General features: G+C 42.3%; 1 protein-coding gene across 2 annotated transcripts in view; it reads left to right on the forward strand.

Annotated features, from left to right (window-relative positions):
- SHTN1 (shootin 1) overlaps positions 1 to 22,465 on the forward strand; it is a 111,001-nt gene extending 88,536 nt beyond the window's left edge. Inside the window, exons 15-18 of one of the 2 annotated variants that reach the window (XM_075935385.1) lie at positions 6,855 to 6,975; positions 7,746 to 7,920; positions 8,108 to 8,200; positions 20,277 to 20,415. In XM_075935385.1, the coding sequence (XP_075791500.1) occupies positions 6,855 to 6,975; positions 7,746 to 7,920; positions 8,108 to 8,162 (351 nt within the window). In that variant the 3' untranslated portion in view covers positions 8,163 to 8,200; positions 20,277 to 20,415. Of the gene's footprint in view, positions 1 to 6,854; positions 6,976 to 7,745; positions 7,921 to 8,107; positions 8,201 to 20,276 lie in introns of both variants that reach the window. The other variant, XM_075935384.1, reaches the window with a different exon arrangement.
- The last annotated feature ends 387 nt before the right edge of the window (positions 22,466 to 22,852 follow it).

Below are 22,852 nucleotides of genomic sequence, written 5' to 3' on the forward strand. Positions count from 1 at the left end.
TAAATCAGCATCACTTCTTCTACTTGGCTTCTCTAGTCCTGAGAATTAATAGTTGAGGTGTAAGTTCAGCATAGGCATAGGATGAAATCCTGTCCTCATTGGAACCCAGGGGAGTTTGTTCTGGATTTCAGCAAGCCCAGGGTTTTATCGATATATTAATATTGCGCACGTGCTTGATAGTCAGTGTCAATAAGCAAAGATTTAAATAACCTGTATTCATATATATTATAATATTGTACAGCAATGGTTTAAAATACTACAGCTGACAGCATTGCCACTGCAGTGTTAGGGGCCTTCACTATGCTATTTTAAAACTGAGAACAATATTTTATGCCATCATCTTTGGCTTACCTGGTTGCATTCTTTTCTAGTCCACGGGACTGAGTTCAAGCCTCTTCTTCCCACCTCTTCTCTCTCCCCCCAGGTGATATGCTGAGAAGAGAATTTGCAGTAAGTCTGCAGTCCTGGGGTAGTAATAGTCTGGTGGTAGTTCTGTCCATCTTTGGCAGAAATTATTCACTAGCTGTAAGTTAAAGATCCAGTAGTGCCTTTGTGAAGAAAGTAGAGGATTATCCTGAAGCTGTGGCTAGTGTTCCATCTGCTAGGAACTAACTTCAGTTGCCCAAGGCTGAGAGTTAGGTCAATGTATGAGATGGCTCTTTCATTTGCTGGAAAGGGCCAGTTCACGATTGAACTCAGCCTTTGCCGTTGACTTCAGTCTGAGCAAGAGGAGACCCCTGATCACCGTGCTATCAGTATCTAGCTCAAGGGTGGGCAATAATTTTTAAGAAGGGGCCACTTCCTAAATTTCTGAAGTGGCCCTGGGCCAGAGGACTTCTCGTGTCCTCCCTTCTTCCCCCAGCCTGGAGTGGGGGAGTGCCTGAAGTTTAGTTCTGCAGCCCTCCTTTCCTCCCTCCCCCCGAGAATTGTCAGCTGTTTTAAAATAGCTGGTGGTTCCCTCTAAGTACTGCAATGGGAGGAGATCTTGCACGCTCCCTGGGCCGGGCCTGGGGGTTGTGGGAGCTCGTGATGTCTTTCACTCCCTGCCCCCACCCTGCCAGAGGCGTGCGGCAGCTAGAAAGAGCTGTTGGCAGTATTAAAACATGTGGCGGTTCCCTCTGATGCTGCGTGCACCTGACGGGGGGAGAAGACTTTGCAAGCTCCCCTCCCCCCATCCCTCCCCGGGCCAGTCAGGGCTGTTTTAAAACAGCTGGCGTTTCTCTCTAGGTGCCGTGTGCCCTTGGCAGAGGAGGGGGGAGAAGAGTTCACACGCTCTCCCATCCCCAGGTCTCGACTGGCTGGGGGCAAGGGAGTGGCAGGGTGACCACGGGACAGATCCAGTGCGCAGAGGCCCCTTTGCCCACCCTGGTCTAGCTCAATGCTTTTTTTGTAACTCTTCAGGCTATTTAAAGTATGAGAGGTGCTATTTAAACTAGACTCTAATCTGTTCTTGAGACTAATCATTATGCACAGTCAGATGACAAACATGGGGGTGGATGCTGAAGAAATAAATACTTACTTGTTTGTTGTTACTTTGCTAATTGTGCATTCCATGCAGACCTCCATATAATTGTGTTAAACACATTTATATTCATTCTGTAAATTGCAGAGTTCAAGGAAAGCAACTCATTTATTTGGTTTAGTTTTAGGTCTGTATGATTAATATACTCCTGAGGAATATTACTTGGTAATAATGCCCCAGCTCAATTAATTTCAGAATATCTAAAAGCTAAAATATATTAACTTATTGAGGGAAAAGCTTATGGAACGGGTACCATATGAGGAGAGGTTAAAGAGACTGGGACTTTTCAGTTTAGAAAAGAGGAGACTGAAGGGGGATATGATAGAGGTCTATAAAATCATGAGTGGTGTGGAGAGGGCCGATAAAGAAAAGTTATTTATTAGTTCCCTAAATAGAAGAACTAGAGGACACCAAATGAAATTAATGGGTAGCAGGTTTAAAACTAATAAAAGAAAGTTCTTCTTCACACAGCGTGTAGTCAACCTGTGGAACTGCTTGCCAGAGGAGGCTGTGAAGGCTAGGACTATAATAGAGTTTAAAGAGAAGCTAGATAATTTCATGGAGGTTAGGTCCATAAAAGGCTATTAGCCAGGGGATAAAATGGTGTTCTTGGCCTCTGTCTGTCAAAGGCTGGAGAGGGATGGCAGGAGACATATTGCTTGAACATTGTCTTCAGTCTACCCTCTCTGGGGTACCTGGTGCTGGCCACTGTCGGTAGACAGGATACTGGGCTAGATGGACCTTTGGTCTGACCCAGTACGGCCATTCTTATGTTCTTATGTAAGCTGTTTTGATGGAGTCATGGAAATAGTGCTACCTCTGTGACTTAAAAGCTGCTGTTTACTTTTGTAATCTAGTACCCCATTCAAGAGTGTACAGGTGCAGCACTGTAGCTTGTCTCTCTTCACTGATTATTCTGACAAAATGTTCCACTTCCAGATTGCAAAATTTACTGTCACGGCTTCTAAGCTGCCAGGAAGTAATAATTGCTTGTGCCTGTCATGAAACTCTATAGGAGGGCAATACCATGTCAGAAAATAGCGCCAAGTGAGCAGTTGATCCACTGAAGAGAGTGAGTAGGACTGAGCGTTGAAGATACCAGTTGTGTGCTGTCTCAAAATGGTGATAAAACAACTCAAGGTCTGTAAGATGAGCTGGTTAGCAATGAGTTGCACCATGCAGGGCCTTGAAACAGGTGATATTGGTCATGTCCCAAAGATTAGAGCCTGGCCATTCCCCTTCCAGAACATTGCCTTCTAGACTCCAACAAGATTGTCTTCCCATGTGTTGTATCATGCAAGCAAGGTAGTAACAAACTTCAACAGGCCTTTATTTACCAAAGGTGAAACCTCTTTACAAAGCTGCTGCTGCTCCCCTTTGTAGCTCTTACTCAGGCCTGGCCCATCTCCTACCCCCGCCTTCCTGTTTCCCGTGCTTCCAGATTCCCAACAGCCAGTGCTCCCAGTTCTAATAGTTACAAGCAGCATCTAAAACACCACACTATGTCTCTTTAACTGGTTACATGATGCTTTTGGGGAGGAATTGTGAGACACTGACGTTATCAACTTCAATGTCGGTCTCATGACAGTGAGAGACCAGGCTTGTCTGGCAATAGGTCCAAGATTTTGCCTTCTTTACAGTAGGATACCTATGACCACCGATGACAAGGTCTTTGTAGACTCACTCTTTTGGCCTGGCTTTCTCACAGCCATAACTAGAATTAGCAAAGGAGACACAAGCAAGAAGAGTAGCAAAGGGAAGTATAAAGACAAGCAGGCGAGAGGGAAAATAAATTGGAGAAGATAAGAAGGAAATGGGTGAGAGTAGAGGAGAAAGAGTACCCCAAACTGTCAGAAGGAAGTAGGGGGAAAAATTAAGGGTGCTCCCATCTGTGAATTTATTTTTAACTCACACAGAGTTAAAAAAGAAATTCACAGATGGAAGTGACCTTGATTTTTTTTTCCCCTCTGCTTCCTTCTGATAGAGTAGTTCTTATCTTATTTCTAGTCCTATATACATGTGTATAATGTTGCAAAGAATGCGCTAGACTGCCATGTTTTAGTAGTCATTTTTGACAACCAATTCCCAATTATTAATGCAGTTCAACAGTGAATAAATACGTATTGCTGCTTTTATTCAAATGAACTTTATATTCTCATGGGCCTTACAGTAACCCCAATGTCTTAGATTGCTCACAACTCCCCTTGAGTGCATCCACCACTAAGGCCCGTGAACATACAAAAGGTTCTGTCAAACAGGAGGTTGTTGGTTGGGTTATTTGTTTGTTTGTTTTTTTTTAAATAAGATCTTGAGGAATTTTTTGTTTGTTTTGTTTGTTTGTTTGTTTGTTTTAACACTGCATTTTTTACCTAAGCTGAGGTAAGTTTTCTTTTCAGTAACATGCTGTGTGGATCTCTAACGGGTTTTTTTGCAACTGCTGGCAAACAGGCTTCACATAGGTCACAAACAATGGTGAGACTCAGAGACAACAATAAATATATGTCCCAGAGTGTGAGCGCCATTTATAAACTTTTAGGACGATTTTACAGTCGATTTGGTACTGGACAAGATGGCAGTGTAACTCCAGCTAGACTGGAGGAGCATGCCGAGCATGCTTTGTGTCAGTTAAAATTCCAGTGGCAACCTTTTTAGAGGTTTCAGCTTAAGAAGCCTTTTTCTTAGGAGACCTGTAAAATAAGGCCCTGCTTCTTGGCCTAAGCCAGAGGTTACAAAAGTGTTAGTCTCCGCATAAGGCAGCAATGGTGTTGGTCTGTGAAAGGAAGCTGTAACCAGACATCTGATACTGCCACCAAAGGACACAGCCAAGAGTTTTTGGAGAGCAATGAAGATTTGTGAGGTCAGCACAAGGAGAGTGAGCATTTCTTTTTGTAAATTAAATGAACCAGCCATAACCATGACTAGTCTGGTAGTGTAGTATGGTTTTGAAGCTTTGTTCAATTATCTTTTTGTAGCAGAAAAAAGAAACATTAATGCTTTCAGTACAGGCAGTCCCCGGGTTACGTGCATCTGACTTATGTCGGATCCCTACTTAAGAACGGGGTAAGGGAACCCCGAACTATCAGCGCTCCCCCCCCCCCCCCCCAACAGACCGCCGAGACACGCCGCGGCGGTCCCGCCGCCCACGTCCTCCGTGGCGAGAAAAGCTGCTCCACGTCTCCGTGGTCGTCTGGGGGGGCCCCCCAGCAGACCAGGAAGACGCAGAGCAAAGCCGCAGAGGACGCGGGCGGCAGGACCGCGGTGCATCTGGGCGGTCCTACCGCCCGCGTCCTCCACGATGAGAAAAGCTGCTCCGCGTCTCCCTGGTCTGCTGGGGGGGGCTCCCCCAGTAGACTAGGGAGACGCGGAGCGGCTTTTCTCGCCGCGGAGGACGCGGGTGGCAGGACAGCGGCGCGTCTCGGCGGTCCCGCCACCCGCGTCCTCTGCGGCGAGAAAAGCCGCTCCGCGTCTCCCTGGTCTGCTGGGGGGGGGGGCGCAGCTAGTGCACCCCCACTCTTCCCCCAGCAGACTAGGCTTTTCTCGCCGCAGGGGACGCGCCGAGACGCGCCGTCGTCCCGCCGCCCCCGTTCTCCGCGGCGAGAAAAGCCTGGTCTGCTGGGGATTGGGGGGGGGGGGGCACAGCTAGTGCGCCCCCTCCCCCCCCCAGCAGACCAGGCTTTTCTCACCACTGGTCAGTTTCAGCAGCGGCTGAATCAGGACGCCTGGGGTAGAGCAGCTGGGGGGCTGTCGGGTTGGTCCCACAGCGCCGAGGTGCGGTGCTGCAGGGACCTACCCGGCAACACCCCAGCTGCTTTGTCCCAGGCGTCCAGATTCAGCCGCTGTTGAAACTGATCAGCGGCTGATTCCAGGAAGCCCGGGGCAGAGCAGCTCTGCCTCAGGCTTCCTGTAGTCAGCTGCTGGTCAGTTTCAGCAGCTGCTGAATCAGGAACACCTGGGGTACAATATGTACCAGTTCCGACTTACATACAAATTCAACTTAAGAACAAACCTACAGTCCCTATCTTGTACATAACCCGGGGACTGCCTGTATACTGACTTGAGACACTATGGGTGTGTCTAGACTACAGGTTTTTTTTTTTCCCCCCCAAAGTGGCCTTTTTCGAAAAAACTTCCTCTGCATCTAGACTGCTGCCACGTTCTTTCGAAAGTAAATCGAAAGAACGTGGCAGTTTTTTTTGACAGCAGAAAACCTTATTTTATGAGGAAGAATGCCTTTTTTCAAAAGTGCTCTTTTGAAAAAAGGTGCTATGTAATGCAAACTGTGCTTTTTCGAAAGAGAGCATCCACACTGCCTGGGTGCTTTTTTTTCGAAAGTACCAGTTGTAGTCTAGACGCTCTTTTTTGAAAGTATCTTTCAAAAAAGCCTCTTTTGAAAGAGGCTTGCAGTCTACACGTAGCCTATATGTCACCTATGAATGAACTTCATTTCGAAAAGATAGTGTACTATAGCAATCAATTAAATGTGGTTCTTTGGCCTTCAGCTAATAGAGAAAGTTTGTTGTTAACAAGATATTCCTCTTGTGCAATCTTGTTAAGATGTTCACAGCTTTATCAGGGAAATGTTTTAGTATTTGTGTTAATAGTTGGATTTGTTTCAGTAACGCTACTTAGCATATACATTGCACTTTAGAAATACTCCACCAGATTTCACCCAGAGCCAGCTTGACTCTTTACTGCACAGTGGGATTCACCAAGAAGGAACTTCTTTAGCTTGATCTCAGGGCTTCATGAAGTCTGTTCAGGGGAAGTACTAAACTGCATAGATATAATCTCTCCTGGGCCAGCACTACCCCCTTTTTGGACAATCCTGATCCCTCAAGGGATGGAATTTCTCCACAGATGGAATTTTCCACTGGCAGGTGCCTTCTTCTGGGCTTCATTATGGGCCAGTAAAGCTCACAAACTCTCTGTACTTACGGATCTCTCCCCATTTTGCCAGTAGATAAATTGGGGTAGAGAGGTTAAGTGACCTGCCAAGTGTCTTGCAAGGACTCTGTGAACATATTAGAATCTGCAGTTCCTGGTTTATAGTGCCGACCAAGCAGAACTGTTACTTAGTTAATCTAAAATGGTATCGGTTACCATCTCCAATATCTATTTTACTTGCTCAACCTTCTGCAAAGTTTTGGAAGGGCATGTGTTCTTATGATCTATGTTTTGGGAGGGCATATGTTCTTACATCTGTCAGGGATGGTCTAGATGGTACTGGGTTTTGCTGTGAGGGCAGCATTCTGGACTCGATGACCTCTTGAGGTCCCTTCCAGTTCTAATGTTCTCTGATTCTATGAGCTTCTGTGTATATTTTTTATTACAGGATACGCTCAACAAATCTACCAGTTCGAGAAGCTTAAAATCCCTTGAAACAGACAGCAGTGAAACTGAGTTAGAAAGAATTTTACGGCGCAGAAAGGTGACAGCCGAGCAAGACAGCAGCAGTGAGTTGGCTTGATCCTTTCGTAGTCCTGCTATTGAGTTTCAGAGAACTTGTGTTAAAGCTATTTAAACGCCAAATTGCTCTGTCTTTAAGACCTTTCCAGGTTCACCCAGTGTTATTGGGGAGAGCTCTAATTGCTTCCCAACTGATCCATTTCCCCTTAATAGCTGCACTCTGCCATCACGATTTTTTCTACTATAAATGTGTCTCAGTGCTCTCCGCCCACCCTTGTAAACCTTCTGCTCCCAAGCTCAGACAGCATTACTGAAGTCCTTGGGCTGTCTTTGCCTGTCTGTGTTTCCTGCAAAGGTGTACTTCATAAATTAATGTAAAATAGGAGAATGATAACCACCATATTGAATTTACTGTCTCTGAAGAAAGCAAGCACTTGTGGCAATATTTAACGGTTTTAAAGCTTTGTTCAAATATATTTTTATAGCAGAAAAGAAAAACATTAACACCTTCAATATACTTACCATTCCATGCCTCTCAGCTGAGTGAATTCAGACAGCAGCTGGGGTTCTGTAGTTCCCCTGGGACCCTTCTAAAGTCTAGGCTTTGTTGGATTGAGCCATGGCATTTTGACACTGTAGAGAAAAATAAGCTGATTCTAAATGGAATGCATTTCAACACTTTCTGTGAACTGGAAATTACTCTTTAAGGAAATGATTTGACCAAGCTAATTGACTGGAATTATATTGAGCTGGTCTGTGATTCAGTACTCCGGACAACTAGGGGTAACAAATATGCTAAGCTCGCTTTGGGTTTTAGGTCCAGCTGGAGTGTTGGCCACATCAGAATCCAAATCCATGCCAGTGTTAGGCTCAGACTCTACTACAGCAGTGAACAAGAAAACTCTAGAGGCAGAATTCAGCTCCGAAACACCCGAGTCAGGCACAGGGGCTCTTCAAATGAAGGAAAGCGCAAGTTCCAAGGTTACATTTCAGTAAGTAACGCTATTTATGAACCTCTAGTCCTATGGGAATGCCAGACCTGTTTCACTGGTGTATTTTTATGCCATTTACATCACTTTGTCAATCAGGAAACATGCAATATGTAACTGCCCGTACAAGTTGTCTCAGTCCTGCCTGGAGACTGAACTTTGCATTATAACAAACTTCTTCTCTGCCTAGAGTCAGTGAATGTACTGCCCAGAGAGATTCAGGATCTGTTGCTACAGAAAGATAGTGGGACTTTTTGAGGAACAGCAAAATGCTTCACTTGAGGTATTTTTCCCATTGTCAGTAAGAGGGAATACTGGTGGGCAGTGTAGTATTGAATTTATGAACTGTTTGGTTTTTTTAAACTAACGTTAGTAGTGAATAAACTTGACCAGTTGAAAAGCATTTGTTTTGGGTATTTCCCCTCCGTGGGCCAAAATAAATGTACATTTTCACAATTTCATTTTCAGTTTTAAATAATATTTACCAGCAGGAAATGGAAATGTCGAACTATCTGGAAACTACAGGATTTAGCTGCTGAAAGAAAATGTAAAATTGGATACTATTTTGACATAACAGAGGATTCTTTTTGCACAACAGATTGAAGCTTCAAAGTGCCATTTAAGCATCAAAGAGTTAATCCTGCTTCAGAAATATACATTTCAGGCAGATCCGGTTGAAGATCAGTTTGTTTTATAACAATGCAAACCTCTTTTTGAAATTAGTCTGCAGATTTGCTTTAGTTCTCTTGCCAGGATGGTTGTCAGGTAGTCTGTCTTTTAAAGAAAAAGGAAATAGGTGAGACAAATCAGATCAGCAGAATATTATAATCATGGTTAATTAAACCTCTGATTTCCTGTTCCATCAGTAGAGAAAGAACACCTATTCTCGTAGGTCTCCATTGCTCAGTTCAAAGGGGCGAATCAGGACAAATGAACTGGAAATTCAATTCCGATATATTTTTTGTGAACTGGTATTTGCTTTATTGTCTTGTTGGTGCTTTTATCTCTTTCTCTTTGTGTTTTTTTGTTTTGTTTTAATGGAAGGCCTTATATCCTTTCTATGCCTTACAGTTTTATTTAACCCTGATTTGAATTTTAAAAGCAAATTTCCCTGTCTAATTAGGTGTCTTCCTCCACTGAAATATATTCAGTAAGTGTCCTTAACAGAAAGATGATGTATACTTACTCTTTATCTTTCTGATTTAAATTTGTTTAACAGCTAATTTGACCTCAATAATGTAGCTGTATTTTTTAACCAATACCCTGATATAGAGGCAATTTGGAAGAGGTGAGTTAGTTTTTGTGAAACACTGTATTGTTAGTCTATAGATTTTTACATTTTGAACAGATAATCTTAATCAGAAAATTCTGCAACTCCTACCACCTTTTGTCTACCTTTTATTCCAGCAAACTAAGTGGAAATTACATTTGCAAGAAAGGAAATGAAATAATTGCAGGCCCAAGGTCTTACAGAATGCGTGGTGAATTGACAGTGAAAAGGATCTTGTGTTGACAGTCACAGTTGTTATGTGCTGTAAAAGCATATGTGAAGCTTAATTTATTTTGCAGATTGCCTATTCTGTGAGAACCTAAAAGACACATTTAATTTTAATCTGTTAATGCGCCAATACAAATGCTGTGGGCCAGGTTCTCTAGTGAGGTGTGCTGTTCCATTGGTGTTAACAGATCTAACGGGAGGGTGAGGGGGGGAACAATCCCAAAGCCATTTTCAAAGAGAGGTCTCCAAGGGAATACAGATGGTGCAGGGTTCTTGTGCTGTTCTCCCTTCATGATGCTGGACTGGGAGGGAAAAGAGGAAATGTCCAGGATACCTTACACCCTACTGATATCTAACGGCATTTTTGGTCCCTTGGGGTTATTTGCAATCAGGATCCCTTGAAGCAGCTGTAGGCCTTAGTATACGTTGCTTTAGACCGAGGATTGAAGTGAGGGCAAAGCCATTTTGCTGAACACAGCTGCCAACTTGACACTGTAATTAAGCAACATCCTAGACTTGGCTCTTAGTTAACCATACAGGTAAGAAACAAACAACACTCTGCTTTGAGCAGATACCTAAGCAAGAGGTACAAGTAAATTAACAATCACTGTCCTTCTGCCCAAAGTAAGGGGCTTTATCCATCTCATTGCCATTTAGATTTCTTTAAACTCTGACAAAGGTGTGACCTACGTTGTTGTTGTTGTTGTTCAGTGGTTTGTCAGACCACCTACAGTGAATCCTGTCTTGCAAGAGTATACTCCCTAATTATAGGAACTCTTTTCCAGTGTAATCTTTTTCTGTGATCAAATTTTGAATGTGAAGATCTATAGCATCTCTATCGAAAAATCATATAACCAGTCCTGCATGATATATTGTTTTTGCTTTATTGTCCATCTTCTATAGTCCATAGTCCGAATGGCGCTTAAACACTGTTAGCTATCAGTAAAGGCTCAATTTGACAACCTTTACTCATACTGATCACCTTATACTAATGAAGGGACTCATGTAATTTACTGACACTTGTAGACGCATGCCCACAGAACTCAATGAGAGTTTTGCTATTGACTTGAGTGGGGCCAAAATTTCACTCATTGCATGTGAATGAAGTTTCTTGTTTGCTTACAAGATGGTGACTTAAATAAAATAATTAAGCACTCCTTAATCTGAGCCAGGATTCTAGAACTGGGTCTTACATGAGTAGATGCAGGTCAGTTCTAAAATATCCCTGTAAAACAGAGACCATAACTGATCATATTTCAGAATTTGGAAAAAAAATTAGTTCAGAGGAAAATGTTTTGTTTTTGACCATCAGTTCAGTAATTGCAATACAAAACATTAATAAAATGAAAGGTAGAAGCTCGTGTGGAATCGGTGAATCTGCGTGGAGGGGGGGAGAGACAAAGGAAGGAATGGGTCACAAAACAGAAATTGAGGGCCTTCGCTTAACTTTAAGACAATTCCCCATACAACTGTCCTCCCAGACATTTATCCCAGCAGGAATCTAATTTAATGGCAATTCCTCAAGAGAGACTAGGTGATGTTTTGTTCGGTTGGAAGCCAGGGGAGTTCCCATGGCTCCTGTGGTGTGTACACAGAAAGGAAAGGTGTGCCTCCTTCTCCCACCCCCCACCCCTCCTTTTTTTTCCACACTTAGTAAACACTTGTTTCCAGGGCTGTAGATGACTCGGTTAACAGAATGAACCACGCAGAGGGGAAGGTTTAATCTGATGATTTTATACAATTAAAGGATTTATTCTCCTTCTCTCAGCTGTAATCTTAGTACCACTGAATTGTCTACTGACACTGCAGGAAACAGCTCGGCCTCAGCGAGACACAACTACAAAGGTTTTCCGTGAGCAAGTTGAACATAGACAATTAAGCTTGAACAACAAAATGAGCAGGACAATGGGATGTTGGAAGTAGAGAATCTTCTTATTTTTAACAAATAGTTTTAAAAGTAACTAACAAAGTCTAGGGGCATCTGTGTGCATTGCGTATACCATGTATAAAAATATCTTAAATTACAATGCAGATAGTTGACACTGAAACAGTATTAAAAACCATTCAGTTTCAGTGACCTTCACTTATTCAGGCTGGTAATGAAAATGGCAATGCTTTTAGGTAGTTTGAAAATCCAACCTGCTATCTATGGGATATTTCTAAAAATTCAGTTCTGTTGAGTGTTCAGTTCTTTATAACAAATACCACCTGCCTAGAACTTTCAGCATGGGCAAGGTATTCCATGAGTCTCTATTGGAAGGTTTCTTTCTCCTGGTATGGGCCACAGTGAGAGATAGGGAAAAGGAACAGCTGGACCAGTGTTCTAATCCATTGTGGCAATTTCTACAACCCAAAACTCACATTTGAAAGGCACTAGAGCGTAAAGAAGTTTCTGTGAAAATTCATTGTTTCTATATACTGGTATAACAGGTGTTTGCCATCAGTTCTTGGCATTTTGTTCACTTCTCTGCTACTGGTTCTGATGTGCCTTTCTGCAGCAGTTGCTGTGTTCACACTCTAAGGTCACATCTAGCGGGTCTAGTTAAAGCGAATGCTGAGGACACCCTCATCAGTCAGTACTTCTGTTCCTCATGAGGAGTAAGGGAAGACAATGGGAGCATTTCTCCCATCAACCTCCTGCTGTGGGGAGGGTGCCAAAGTTCAAATTAAGGTACATCGACTCCAGCTACGCAATTATGGTAACATAGCTGGAGTTGCATTTTTAATTCAAACTTGGGCCAGATCTACACTAGGGCATAAGGGTGAATTTATTCGCCTGCTGATGTGTGCTACACCTCTATAGAGGGCCACTGTGTTGGCTTATATGCTTAAATAGCCTAGTGAAGAAAGGAATTACTGGAGGTGGGTCTGGAGACAGGTTATTGATCTCTGATTTGGCCCAAATCCCCAGTTCAGGGAGCTGTAGAGGGCACACAATTTGGAGTAGTAGCCTCTGGAAAGTTGTATTCAGCCTTGTGGATTGAGGGGGATAAATGTCACACATGCTGACCCCTGTTCAGTTCTGTGAATAAAGCTCATTTACTGACATTTTCTAGTAGAGAAATGAATTTTGCCTTAGGTTGTGGGGAGGTTGTACAAGGAAATAACAAACCAAGTATGAGAGATGCGCTGTGTAGCTGGAAATCATCTTTTTCGCTAACAGAAATTGGCCTGATGCAACCTGTTACCTAACCTAGCTTGCCTCTGGTTCACAACTGTCATAACGCTTCAAACCATATTTCATTTTAGACAAAGAGAGCGCTCTTTTCATGAGATTTTGCTTTGATGTGCTAAATTTAATAGGGAAATCCTGAAATTGTTGTTAATGTAGAATTGTGTTTAATGCCGTCAAAATGTAGAATCAAAACATGAATGTTTCAATAGTGGCTTTTTTTACTCCTTAATGTCCTTTTTGGCCTTGTGCATTTGCAAATGGTCATGGCTGTGTCCAGACATGTATTTAGCAATATTTGGCTTTTAATATCTATAACAAAATTATATTAACAGAAAACCAGATTGAAATAATCTTAAAATTGCAATGCAAACCAGTGTCAAAAAGGAAAATCCACATCAAAGCTGACCGAGTCAATCTTCTGTTTGTCCTGTTACACTGCACCTGCCCCCAAGGTCAGAATCATTGCAAAAGTAACAGTGGCGCTAGTTCTCAGATGCATAGTCAGTCATAACTCTTTGTTTTGCTGCTTTTGTTGGCTTGTGTCACAGTGCTAATGTGGGTATTTTAGGTTAAAATTGCAAGCAATCCTACCCGTAACTGCATGGGAGCTGACATATTAGACTGTCAGTTACATTTTTACACGATAAACTGTAATGTATTTAGGTTTCATATCCTAGAAACACTGTCAGTTTTAAAATATTATATGTGTTGAATTAAGCACTATTATTATGTAAATATCAACTCAGAATATTTCAGCCTTCAACATATTTTTTCATAACTAATAATTTGAGTTTGACATCCAAAATAAAATTCTGAATGGAAAGAAGGTTGGTATAGAACTGGAAGTAAATATCTCAGTTGGATTTGTAGTTGTAGTAATAAAAAAAGGAAGCTAACCATACTACGCACTAATTGTTCTCTCAGGCTTTTTTGTGACAATAAAAGTTGATTTTTTTTTCCCCCACAATGTGTGAGATTTTCTTCGCTTTTTAAAATGACTTTGTTTAGCCTTGGACTGACACTTTGCCATGCCAAATTTCAATTATATTTGAACCTTTAGGAGTGAGATATATACATGGGATTTATAATTTTTTAAACAATAACACTCCATAGCAGCAGTCCTTCCAAACTGGTGTAGCTATGTAAAGGACTTGAAGAAGAAAATTCTAGTAAAATGAACTGTGAATAGTAATTCTTTTACACCAAGAAGTGTAACATTGTATTTAATCACCGGATTTCTCCATTAAACTATTTTATATCGACAGATTTAAATCTTTCATTTTTCAGTACTTGAAGGTGGTAAATATGATTGCAGTTTTATCCATTTTTATTGTAAGTGAAACAGACTTCAGAGTGTTTGGCTGTGCATCAGTTGTTGGATGGCTGCCACACACTAATGCAGACTCCCCGCTGTGAGCCCAGTGAAGAATTATACTTTGATTCACCAGATTGTATTAAATAGTCCAGCTGTTGAGATTTGAAAGATAGTTACCTCCAAAGTGAAATAAAAATGAACGTGGCATTTATGGCTTTGACCATTTTTATAGTGTTGGGCAATCAGCTTTTCAGAGGTAGCACTTTCTAAAATAACCCTCTTGTAGTTACACTGCTTTGAAAAGTTTCATTTACTATAATGCTCAAAATATCCCACCTTGTATTTGCAGCAAAAATAAGCTTGAGTGAGGCAGAATTTGCATAAAATAAGTGTTATTTTCTGTTAATTTTGTGTGTTTTGATCGTATTCCGCATTGTCTGCAACTGCATCTATTAGTGCCAGTTTCAGAATTAATTAATTTGTTCTGAAGTTGTTACATTGCATATGATACTTGTGAAGGGCACTTGAACGTGGAATTTCACTAAATACAGCAGCGATGTGCCATTTGAAATGTAGATGCAAAATATCGCTCTTTTGCATAAACCAGATGAGAAATTTCACTTTTAGGATGTAGAATACAAACCTTCAGTGCAGCTTTCTATTTCTGTGACTTGACTTGCATAAGTTCATGTTGCAGGATTTACTACCTCTGTCAGTCAGGTGGGAGTCCATGAAATCTCATCACTTGAGTTGAGTTTCATTTGCTGAACTAGGAAACTGTACATGCTTGTCTTCTAAAAGGATGTAGCTGCTCCAGAGAAGCCCCTTCTTTCGTCGCCTTTAGGCTAAGCCATAGTAATGCTTGCCCTGTTCTACACCGGTACAGTTGATCGAGCAGTCCTGTGGCACCTTAGAGTGCCACAAATTTATTAAGTCATGAGCTTTCATGAGTATAACTCACTTCATCAAATGAGTTGTAATGGAAAGTACAGAATTTGGGGTATGCGTAACAGCAAAAGAAGTTACCTGTCAATTGTAGGAACAATGTTAATGAAGCTGATTAAGTCAGAATGGATGTGGAGATGCAAATATCAAAAGTGGGGAAATTGGCTTTGTAGCTCATTAATTTAGTTAAGATCTTTATTTAAGCCTAAAGTCACCCTCAGGGGTTGCACTCATGTAGCTGTACCAGTGCAAAACTCCTTACCGTAGCGAAGACCTTACAAACAATGAGGTGTCCTGTGGCACCTGAAAGACTAACAGATTTATTTGGGCACAAGCTTTCATGGATAAAACCCACTTTCTCAAATGCGTCTGAAGTGGTTTTTACCCACAAAAGCTTAAACACAAATAAATCCTTTAGTCTTTAAGGTGCCACAGGACTCCTCATTGTTTTTAGATACAGACTAACACGGCTTCTCCTCTGAGGCCTAATATATGTTGAGCTATAAGGTCAAACTTAAGATTGGTTTTGTAAAATAGAAGGCACATGTCCCCACAGTGGACAAGAATGTGATGTACGTCAATGTATTGTGGTCCCAGTCAGGTGACTGCCATCGACTTTCTGAGAGATTCACTGTGGATAGCTGTCCCTACAGTTCTTGCTGCCCCTTTGCATTGTGAGAGTCTGGGTACATGTCACCAGCATCCCATAATGCACTTGTCTCCTACTCTCCCTCCCTGTTGGAAAGACTCCGATAACAGTCTTTTTGCACCTTCCTCCCTCCCCCCAGTTATCTGTGCAGATGCCATAGCAAGGTAAGCTTTAGGGATGTCAACGTGTAGTCAACTAATTAATCTGATCAGCTACACACTCCCCCGCCCCCTTGCTGCCTCTGTATTCGAAGCAGCAATGGTGCCTGTGAGGAGCTGGCTTTAAGCCTGCACCCTGATAGAGAGGCAGCAGCACAGAGGGTAAGAGGGGCAGGCTGGAGCCAATACGTGTGGAAAGCCAGCTTTCAAGCAGGCTCCCTGCACATGCTGGCTCCACAGACCCATATGCGCTCCCCACCCCCATCCCTCCGCTGCTTCCTACAGAGGCAGTGAGGTTGGGTAGGTAGGAACCGGTTTCCCCTAGCACCAGCTCCGCAATGTCGCCTACCAACCCCTCTACTGCCTCTACAGCACTGGAGGGGAGGGCAGGGTAAGCTGCTGCAAACATGGACAGAGGCTGTTCTGCAGCCCCTGTCTATGGGGATCTCATGGAGCAGCCTGTCTTTGGTGAGCTTTGGCCTGCAATCAGAGGCTATTCTGCAGCAGCAGCCCTTGTGCATAGGGGGTCTAGTTTTTAAACTTGCTCTCCTGGCAGCTTTCCACTCTGCGCTGCTGTCTCTGATACAGAGGCAGTGTGGCAGGGGGCTCCCTGAAGCAGGCCGGGAGTGCACTGGCTGCCAGCTCCCCCCGACTCCCTCCCCCAGGACTATCGAATAGTCATATAACAGCTAAGATTTCATGCGGTTACATGACTATACAATTACACGATATCGAACATCCCTAGTAAGCATGGAATCCATTTTGGAACCTGTTCCGCAGCAAAGTATTATGGCAATCATGATAACTGTGGTGGGCCTCAGTCTGGAGTATATCCAGGGTCCGCTGGAATGAGGGAAAATCGTGGGAGGCTGTGAACATACTCTTCCTCTTCAAGCACTTGCTCGTGTCTGTTCAGTATCGGGGTGTGTGCCTGCCTCATGCACCGGCGCGGAAGTTTTCCGTAAGCAGTACTTGTAGGGGCCAGGGTCAATTTGGAGTGGGGAAATTGACAGTGGGGTCTGTAAGGAAACGTGAAGGACAGACTTTACAGGAGATGTGTTGTCTTGTAGGGATGTAAAATCCTGTTAATCGGTTAATTGTTACATTCAACTGATTAACTGCTTAAATCATAGAATAATGGGACTGGAAGGGACCTCGAGAGGTCATCGAATCCAGCCCCCCGCCCTCAAGGCAGGACCAAGCTCCGTCTACACCATCCCTGACAGATGTCTATCTAACCTGTTCTTAAATATCTCCAGAGAGGGAGATTCCACCACCTCCCTTGGCAATTTATTCCAATATTTGACCACCCTGACAGTTAGGAATTTTTTCCTAATGTCCAGTCTAAACCTCCCCTGCTGCACTTTAAGCCCATTACTCCTTGTCCTGTCCTCAGAAACCAAGAGGAACAAATTTTCTCCTTCCTCCTTGTGACACCCTTTTAGATATTTGAAAACCGCTATCATGTCCCCCCTTAATCTTCTTTTTTCCAAACTAAACAAGCCCAGTTCATGAAGCCTGGCTTCATAGGTCATGTTCTCTAAACCTTTAATCATTCTTGTCGCTCTTCTCTGTACCCTTTCCAATTTCTCCACATCTTTCTTGAAATGTGGCGCCCAGAACTGGACACAGTACTCCAGCTGATGCCTAACTAGTGCAGAGTAGAGCAGCAGAATGACTTCACGAGTTTTGCTTACAACACACCTGTTGATACAACCTAGAATCATATTTGCTTTTTTTGCAACAGCATCACACTGTTGACTCATATTCAACTTGTGGTCCACTATGACCCCTAGATCCCTTTCTGCCATGCTCCTTCCTAGACAGTCGCTTCCCATCTTGTATGTATGGAACTGATTGTTCCTTCCTAAGTGGAGCACTTTGCATTTCTCTTTATTAAACCTCATCCTGTTTACCTCTGACCATTTCTCTAACTTGCTAAGGTCATTTTGAATTATGTCCCTATCCTCCAAAGAAGTTGCAACCCCACCCAGTTTGGTATCATCTGCAAACTTAATAAGCATACTCTCTATCCCAATATCTACATCATTGATGAAGATATTGAACAGTACGGGTCCCAAAACAGACCCTTGAGGAACTCTACTTGTTATCCCTTTCCAGCAGGATTTAGAACCGTTAACAACAACTCTCTGACTACGGTTATCCAGCCAATTATGCACCCACCTTATCGTGGCCCTATCTAAGTTGGTTTGCAGGGGGTGGTGGCTGTGCTCTAGCAGCCCCCCACCCATGACACAGTGGGCTGCTGTGGCCAGGCCCAGCCTATGCAGGTGAGGCTGCTCCAGCTGGACTACTGGAGCACACATCCCCCACCTGTGGTGTAGCAGGCCTGGCTGAATAGGTAGGCTGCCGGATATCCGGTAAGCACCTTAACCGCCGATATCCCTATTATCAAGCATGAGACCTAATCTCTTAGCATAAAAAATGATAGAGATGAGTTATGTACAAGGTCACAGTTACGCTTTTAAGTGCCCATTATGCACCAAGTACGCACAGAGATTTTTGGAGTGCAGCTGGACCCAGGTTAGTGGCAAGCCTGGTAAGGGACAGGCTGGAGCTTGAGTCTGTGGAAGTTAGGAGGTCTGGGTGTGGTGGCAGGGCAGGAGCACATTTGGTGGCCATGTTTGGCACCCCCCCATTTGCCAGGAGAGTGCAACTTGCCTTTTCCATCGGAGCATGGAGGAGTTAGAGGGGAGGGGGTGGGGGGAAGGGGTCTGGGTGTGGCGGCAGGGCAGGGGCTCATGCCATGCTTCATTGGGGATGAGCAAACGGAGGTTTACTGCAGAGGCATCAGTTAATAGCTTACCTTGCTTCATCCAGGTTGCCATGCACAATGTCAGTCTTCAAATCACACACAGTGGCTAGACATCTTAATCTTAAGCTCTATGAGAGCTTTAGGAGGATTCCCACTTCGTCTCCAGACACTTTAACAAGCTGTTCCAGGGAGCCCCCACTGTATAGAAAGAGTGGCCCCCACAGATCACACCCAGTGGTCTTAACTCACTGGTAGCATGATTATAAAATGTGAACTCACTAAAAGTGCTCTGCCCATCATCCGAGTCCGGCTGTGAAAGATCCTGGGAGGAGGAGATTGTTTCCAAAGTTATAAAAAGGTCCTGGCTGTCGGGGAGATTGGTTGCCCTGCTCGCCTACGGACCATTCTCCTCCTCCTCCTCCTCCTCCTCCTCTTCCACACTTTCCTCCATGCTGCTGCCAGAGGAGTGTATTGGGAGGAATCCACAGACTGGCTAGGGAAGCTGGTCTCCTAGGATCACATGCACCTGCTCACAGAATAAGTGTGTTTGTGATTATTATCTAGACTGTCCGTTTGCCTCCTTTGTCTTTTGGTACGACTGCCTCAGTTCCTTTATTTTTATGCGACACTGCTGGGCATCTCTTTTGTGTCCTTTCTCCTCCTTTATGCATAGGTATCTGCAGTTCTTTTGCTGGTTCATAGTTCTGTGAGAGCAGATTCCTCTCCTGCATGTTCCATGCTGGTGCTCATGTGTGACCCTGAGCATTCATAGTCAGGTGTGTTGCTGAGGTGTGCTCCCTACTCTGATGTCTGCTCACCATGCTGTCCACACAGGAAATTAAATTCACATGTTCCCGTGGCTTTCTTGTGCATGTGGAGAACAGCAGAGTTGTTGAAAGTCCTGGCCAGAATGGTCACAGCGGGATACCTGTAGGCCAAGAACATCAGCTTTCACAGTGTTGCGCCTCCACTATCTCAAAGTCGACCATGCAAGGTTGAATTTACTGTTACTTCCTGTGAAAAACAAGAGTCCTGAAATTCTCCTTTAATGGCCCTTAAAGTAGATGGAACAGGATTGGCGATAAGGCCTCCTTGGTTAGAAAATCAACCTAACATTGCTAAGTTCAACCTAAACTCTCAGTGTAAACCAGGCCTGAGGCTTATAGTTTGCTTTGTGGCTGTCTCACTAGGCAAGTAAACACAACGTTCTTTCTCCTTTAAGGATCTCCCCACTGCAAACAATCTGAATATAGTGCTATTACCCTCTGCATATTAGTGAATTTCTTGTGCCTGGAGTTTCAAAAGTGCCTTGCATTGAGAGCGATGCAGAGTGTGAGCACAGTTTAAAATCTGACAACCTAAGCCTACCTCTCTTGCATGGGGCAGAGGGACATCAGAGGTTCTGTTCATCCTCTTCAAGGGTGCAAAATGCAGATGTGGACAAGAATCCAGGTTTTTTTCTACTTTGTTACAGTATTGTGGTATGAACATCCTGAGTTTTATTTACTGCCACCTCCTTGGCTGACGTTTGGAATCTGAAACCTGGGGTCCAGCTATGAATTGTGTAGAAAAATCACAGAAAAGAGAATGCCACTTAAAAACTACTTTTTCCTTCATAGTCTGAACATCCTTGTTTGTTGCTATGTAACTTAATTTTTCCTGGTTTACTTCTTAATATACTACAAATACACTATGAACTGATTATTATACTGCTGTGAAATTGCCTATACCATGCAACTGTCTTGGTCATTCATGCTGTTAATAATTTAAATACATTTCTGCTCATAAATGTGGTGATAATTTCTTTTATCTGTCGATTTATTTATTCTATTTTTCTTTCCAGATCACCTAGTTACTTGGGATTTGCAAGAAAAGCAATCAGCAGTGAAAATCAAGCAGAGTCCATTGTAGTTTTAGATCTTATTTCCACCAGTGAAGCACAAACGAAAGACAAGATGCCTGAAAATATTATAAATCAACACAAGATGAAAGAAGAAAAAACCAAACAATTATACGAAGAAACTAGTGTTGACAAAACAAAAGACTCAGACAGTTCTAATTGCTAATTGTGATGCTAAAAGACTGATAGTGAATTGGCTGCTTAGGTGAATTGGCAAGGTCTACATTCTGCACTCGGAACTATATTCAGTAATAGTTTACTGGAATGGCCTATTGTATGCAATTCTGTTATTTGCCTTTGTAGGTAACATAACTATACACAACTCAAAATCCATTTTAATTTTGGTCTCCTATGTGTATTTTCCTAGATAATAGATCACTCACAATTTTTCAACTTTATACAAAAAAAAACCCTTCTTTAGTGTAAACACAAAGAAGAATTCTTCCTCATTTACACTGGATAATGTCAATAAAAATCAGTTTTAAACACTGCCTTAAATTTTTTTTTATGCCTGTTTGATACAGGACTCCCACTGATCTTCTCCTCACTAACATCTCCACATGGGCTATTGTAAATAGTTTTAAAGCACAAACATGAAGTGGTTTCTTCAGTAACTGGTTGACATTAGCAGTGAAAATAGGCAATGCGGTGTGACAGTTTGGTACCAACTGTTTTGGTAACTGTTCCAACATATAGAATGCCAAACTGATGCTTCTTTGGCCTGTGGGAATTGAAACTTGTTACGTTCTGATCACACTCCCATTGAAATCAGTGGAAAGATTCTTGACTCCAGTGGATTGAGGCCCTCACTAGAGTGTGAATAGGAAGATAATGAACAAGGCCCTAACCTGCAAAACTGTGCCTACACGCACATTTCCACTCACACGTTACTGGATTGGAGTCTGACAATCCATTCCTGTACATCATTACACATGCAAATAATCCTTATGCATAAGAGTCCATTATAGTCTGATTTTAATGAGCCAACTCCCGCTGAAGTAAACGTAAATCCTTTTGAGCTGAGGGCAAGGGATGGTCCTCCTATATGTTGTTGAGCAAATCACTTAATTTCTCCGTGCCTCAGTTTCCCATCTTGTTCTCTCAACTTTTGTCTATCATCACTGTTTAGATTGTAAGCTCTTCCGAGCATGGATAGCACCCAGCACAATGGAGATTTGAAGTTGGTTGCAGCCTCTAGTGGACTACTGGACTCCTGTGAAGTAAATTCAGGATCAGGGCTCTTTGTCATTTTGCAATTGAGCTGCCCTCCGCTCCCATTGACTTCAACAGCAGATCCAATATTACTCACACACAAACTTACAACGTGATCCTTGTAAGCTCTTTACTGTGGTGACATGAGTTGTGTTATGGGATAAAACAAATACCACATTTTATCATCACAGCCTTCCTTTCTAATGAACATAAAGAGTGATGGGCACACAACTTACCTTTCACTACCAATCCCCATTCCATAGAAAATTTTAAAAATCAGACCAATATTTCACACTAGTTGTCTATTACATTGAATAAGGCAAATGTAATCAGGGATTTGTTTTTTAACTTAAACTGAAGATTGGTGTTACTGATGTTGAGTGGTGATGTACTTGAATGCACTATTAGATTTTTTTTTATGTCCATAAGAAATAGTGGTGGTATTTTAACTATTGAATGAATGTGTTCAGTTTGTTAGCTTGGCTTTGCATGGATCTGTCTGGTGCTTCTCTTTTAGAAAGAAAATGATAGTCATGAATGTGGTAGTTGTGCCTTTTTGGGGTGGAGCATGTTTGCTAAGCAAATCTTGGTTGATCTAATTAGTCAACTAAATGTATTTCCTAAATTTGGGGAAATTTGTCATTTTATTGTATATCTACAGTTCTGTGAGGGTTTTTTTTTCTAATAGTTAATTTTACACTTAGATATCTGTTTGCTTACACTAAATTTAAAATGTAAAATTTTATAAATGTATTTTTCCTCAAGTTATTATTACTGATGTGTATGTTAACTGCAAGCTGTCCTAAAACAAGATTTTTTAAAAAAAAAATATTTCTTTCATGTAAACTGTTTCTGTTACACTGATGTAAATTATTTCTTTTTACTCTAGCTTATTAAAATATTACTGACAGTTTCCCAGACATTGTGAAATCTTGATATTGTTATTTCCTTCTTGAAAATGGTGTTACTTCTTTTACCTATGCAAAGTGCAGCTCTTTTTGTCTACACTTGGGATTTACCCTTGTCATCAATTGTTAGAATAAATTCCTGATGTATATCAGGCTAATCAGAGGTGTTGTATGATGAAATGCTGAACAGTCAAGTTTCTTTTTTTCATAAATTGTCCTTAGTTGTTTGTTCTTGTATATAAAGCTTAAGCATTATTTTAAAATGAGTAGACACTTATTGTTTAAAATGTAAATATAGTTATACAGAAATTAGAGAAAATAACGCTAATGCCATTCAGTCCTCCAAAATCTTGTTTTAGACATGTAGAGTAAGATTTTCAAAACTTTTCACTACTATCC

The sequence above is a fragment of the Pelodiscus sinensis genome, chromosome 8, assembly GCF_049634645.1.
Source record: "Pelodiscus sinensis isolate JC-2024 chromosome 8, ASM4963464v1, whole genome shotgun sequence".
NCBI lineage: Eukaryota > Metazoa > Chordata > Testudines > Trionychidae > Pelodiscus > Pelodiscus sinensis.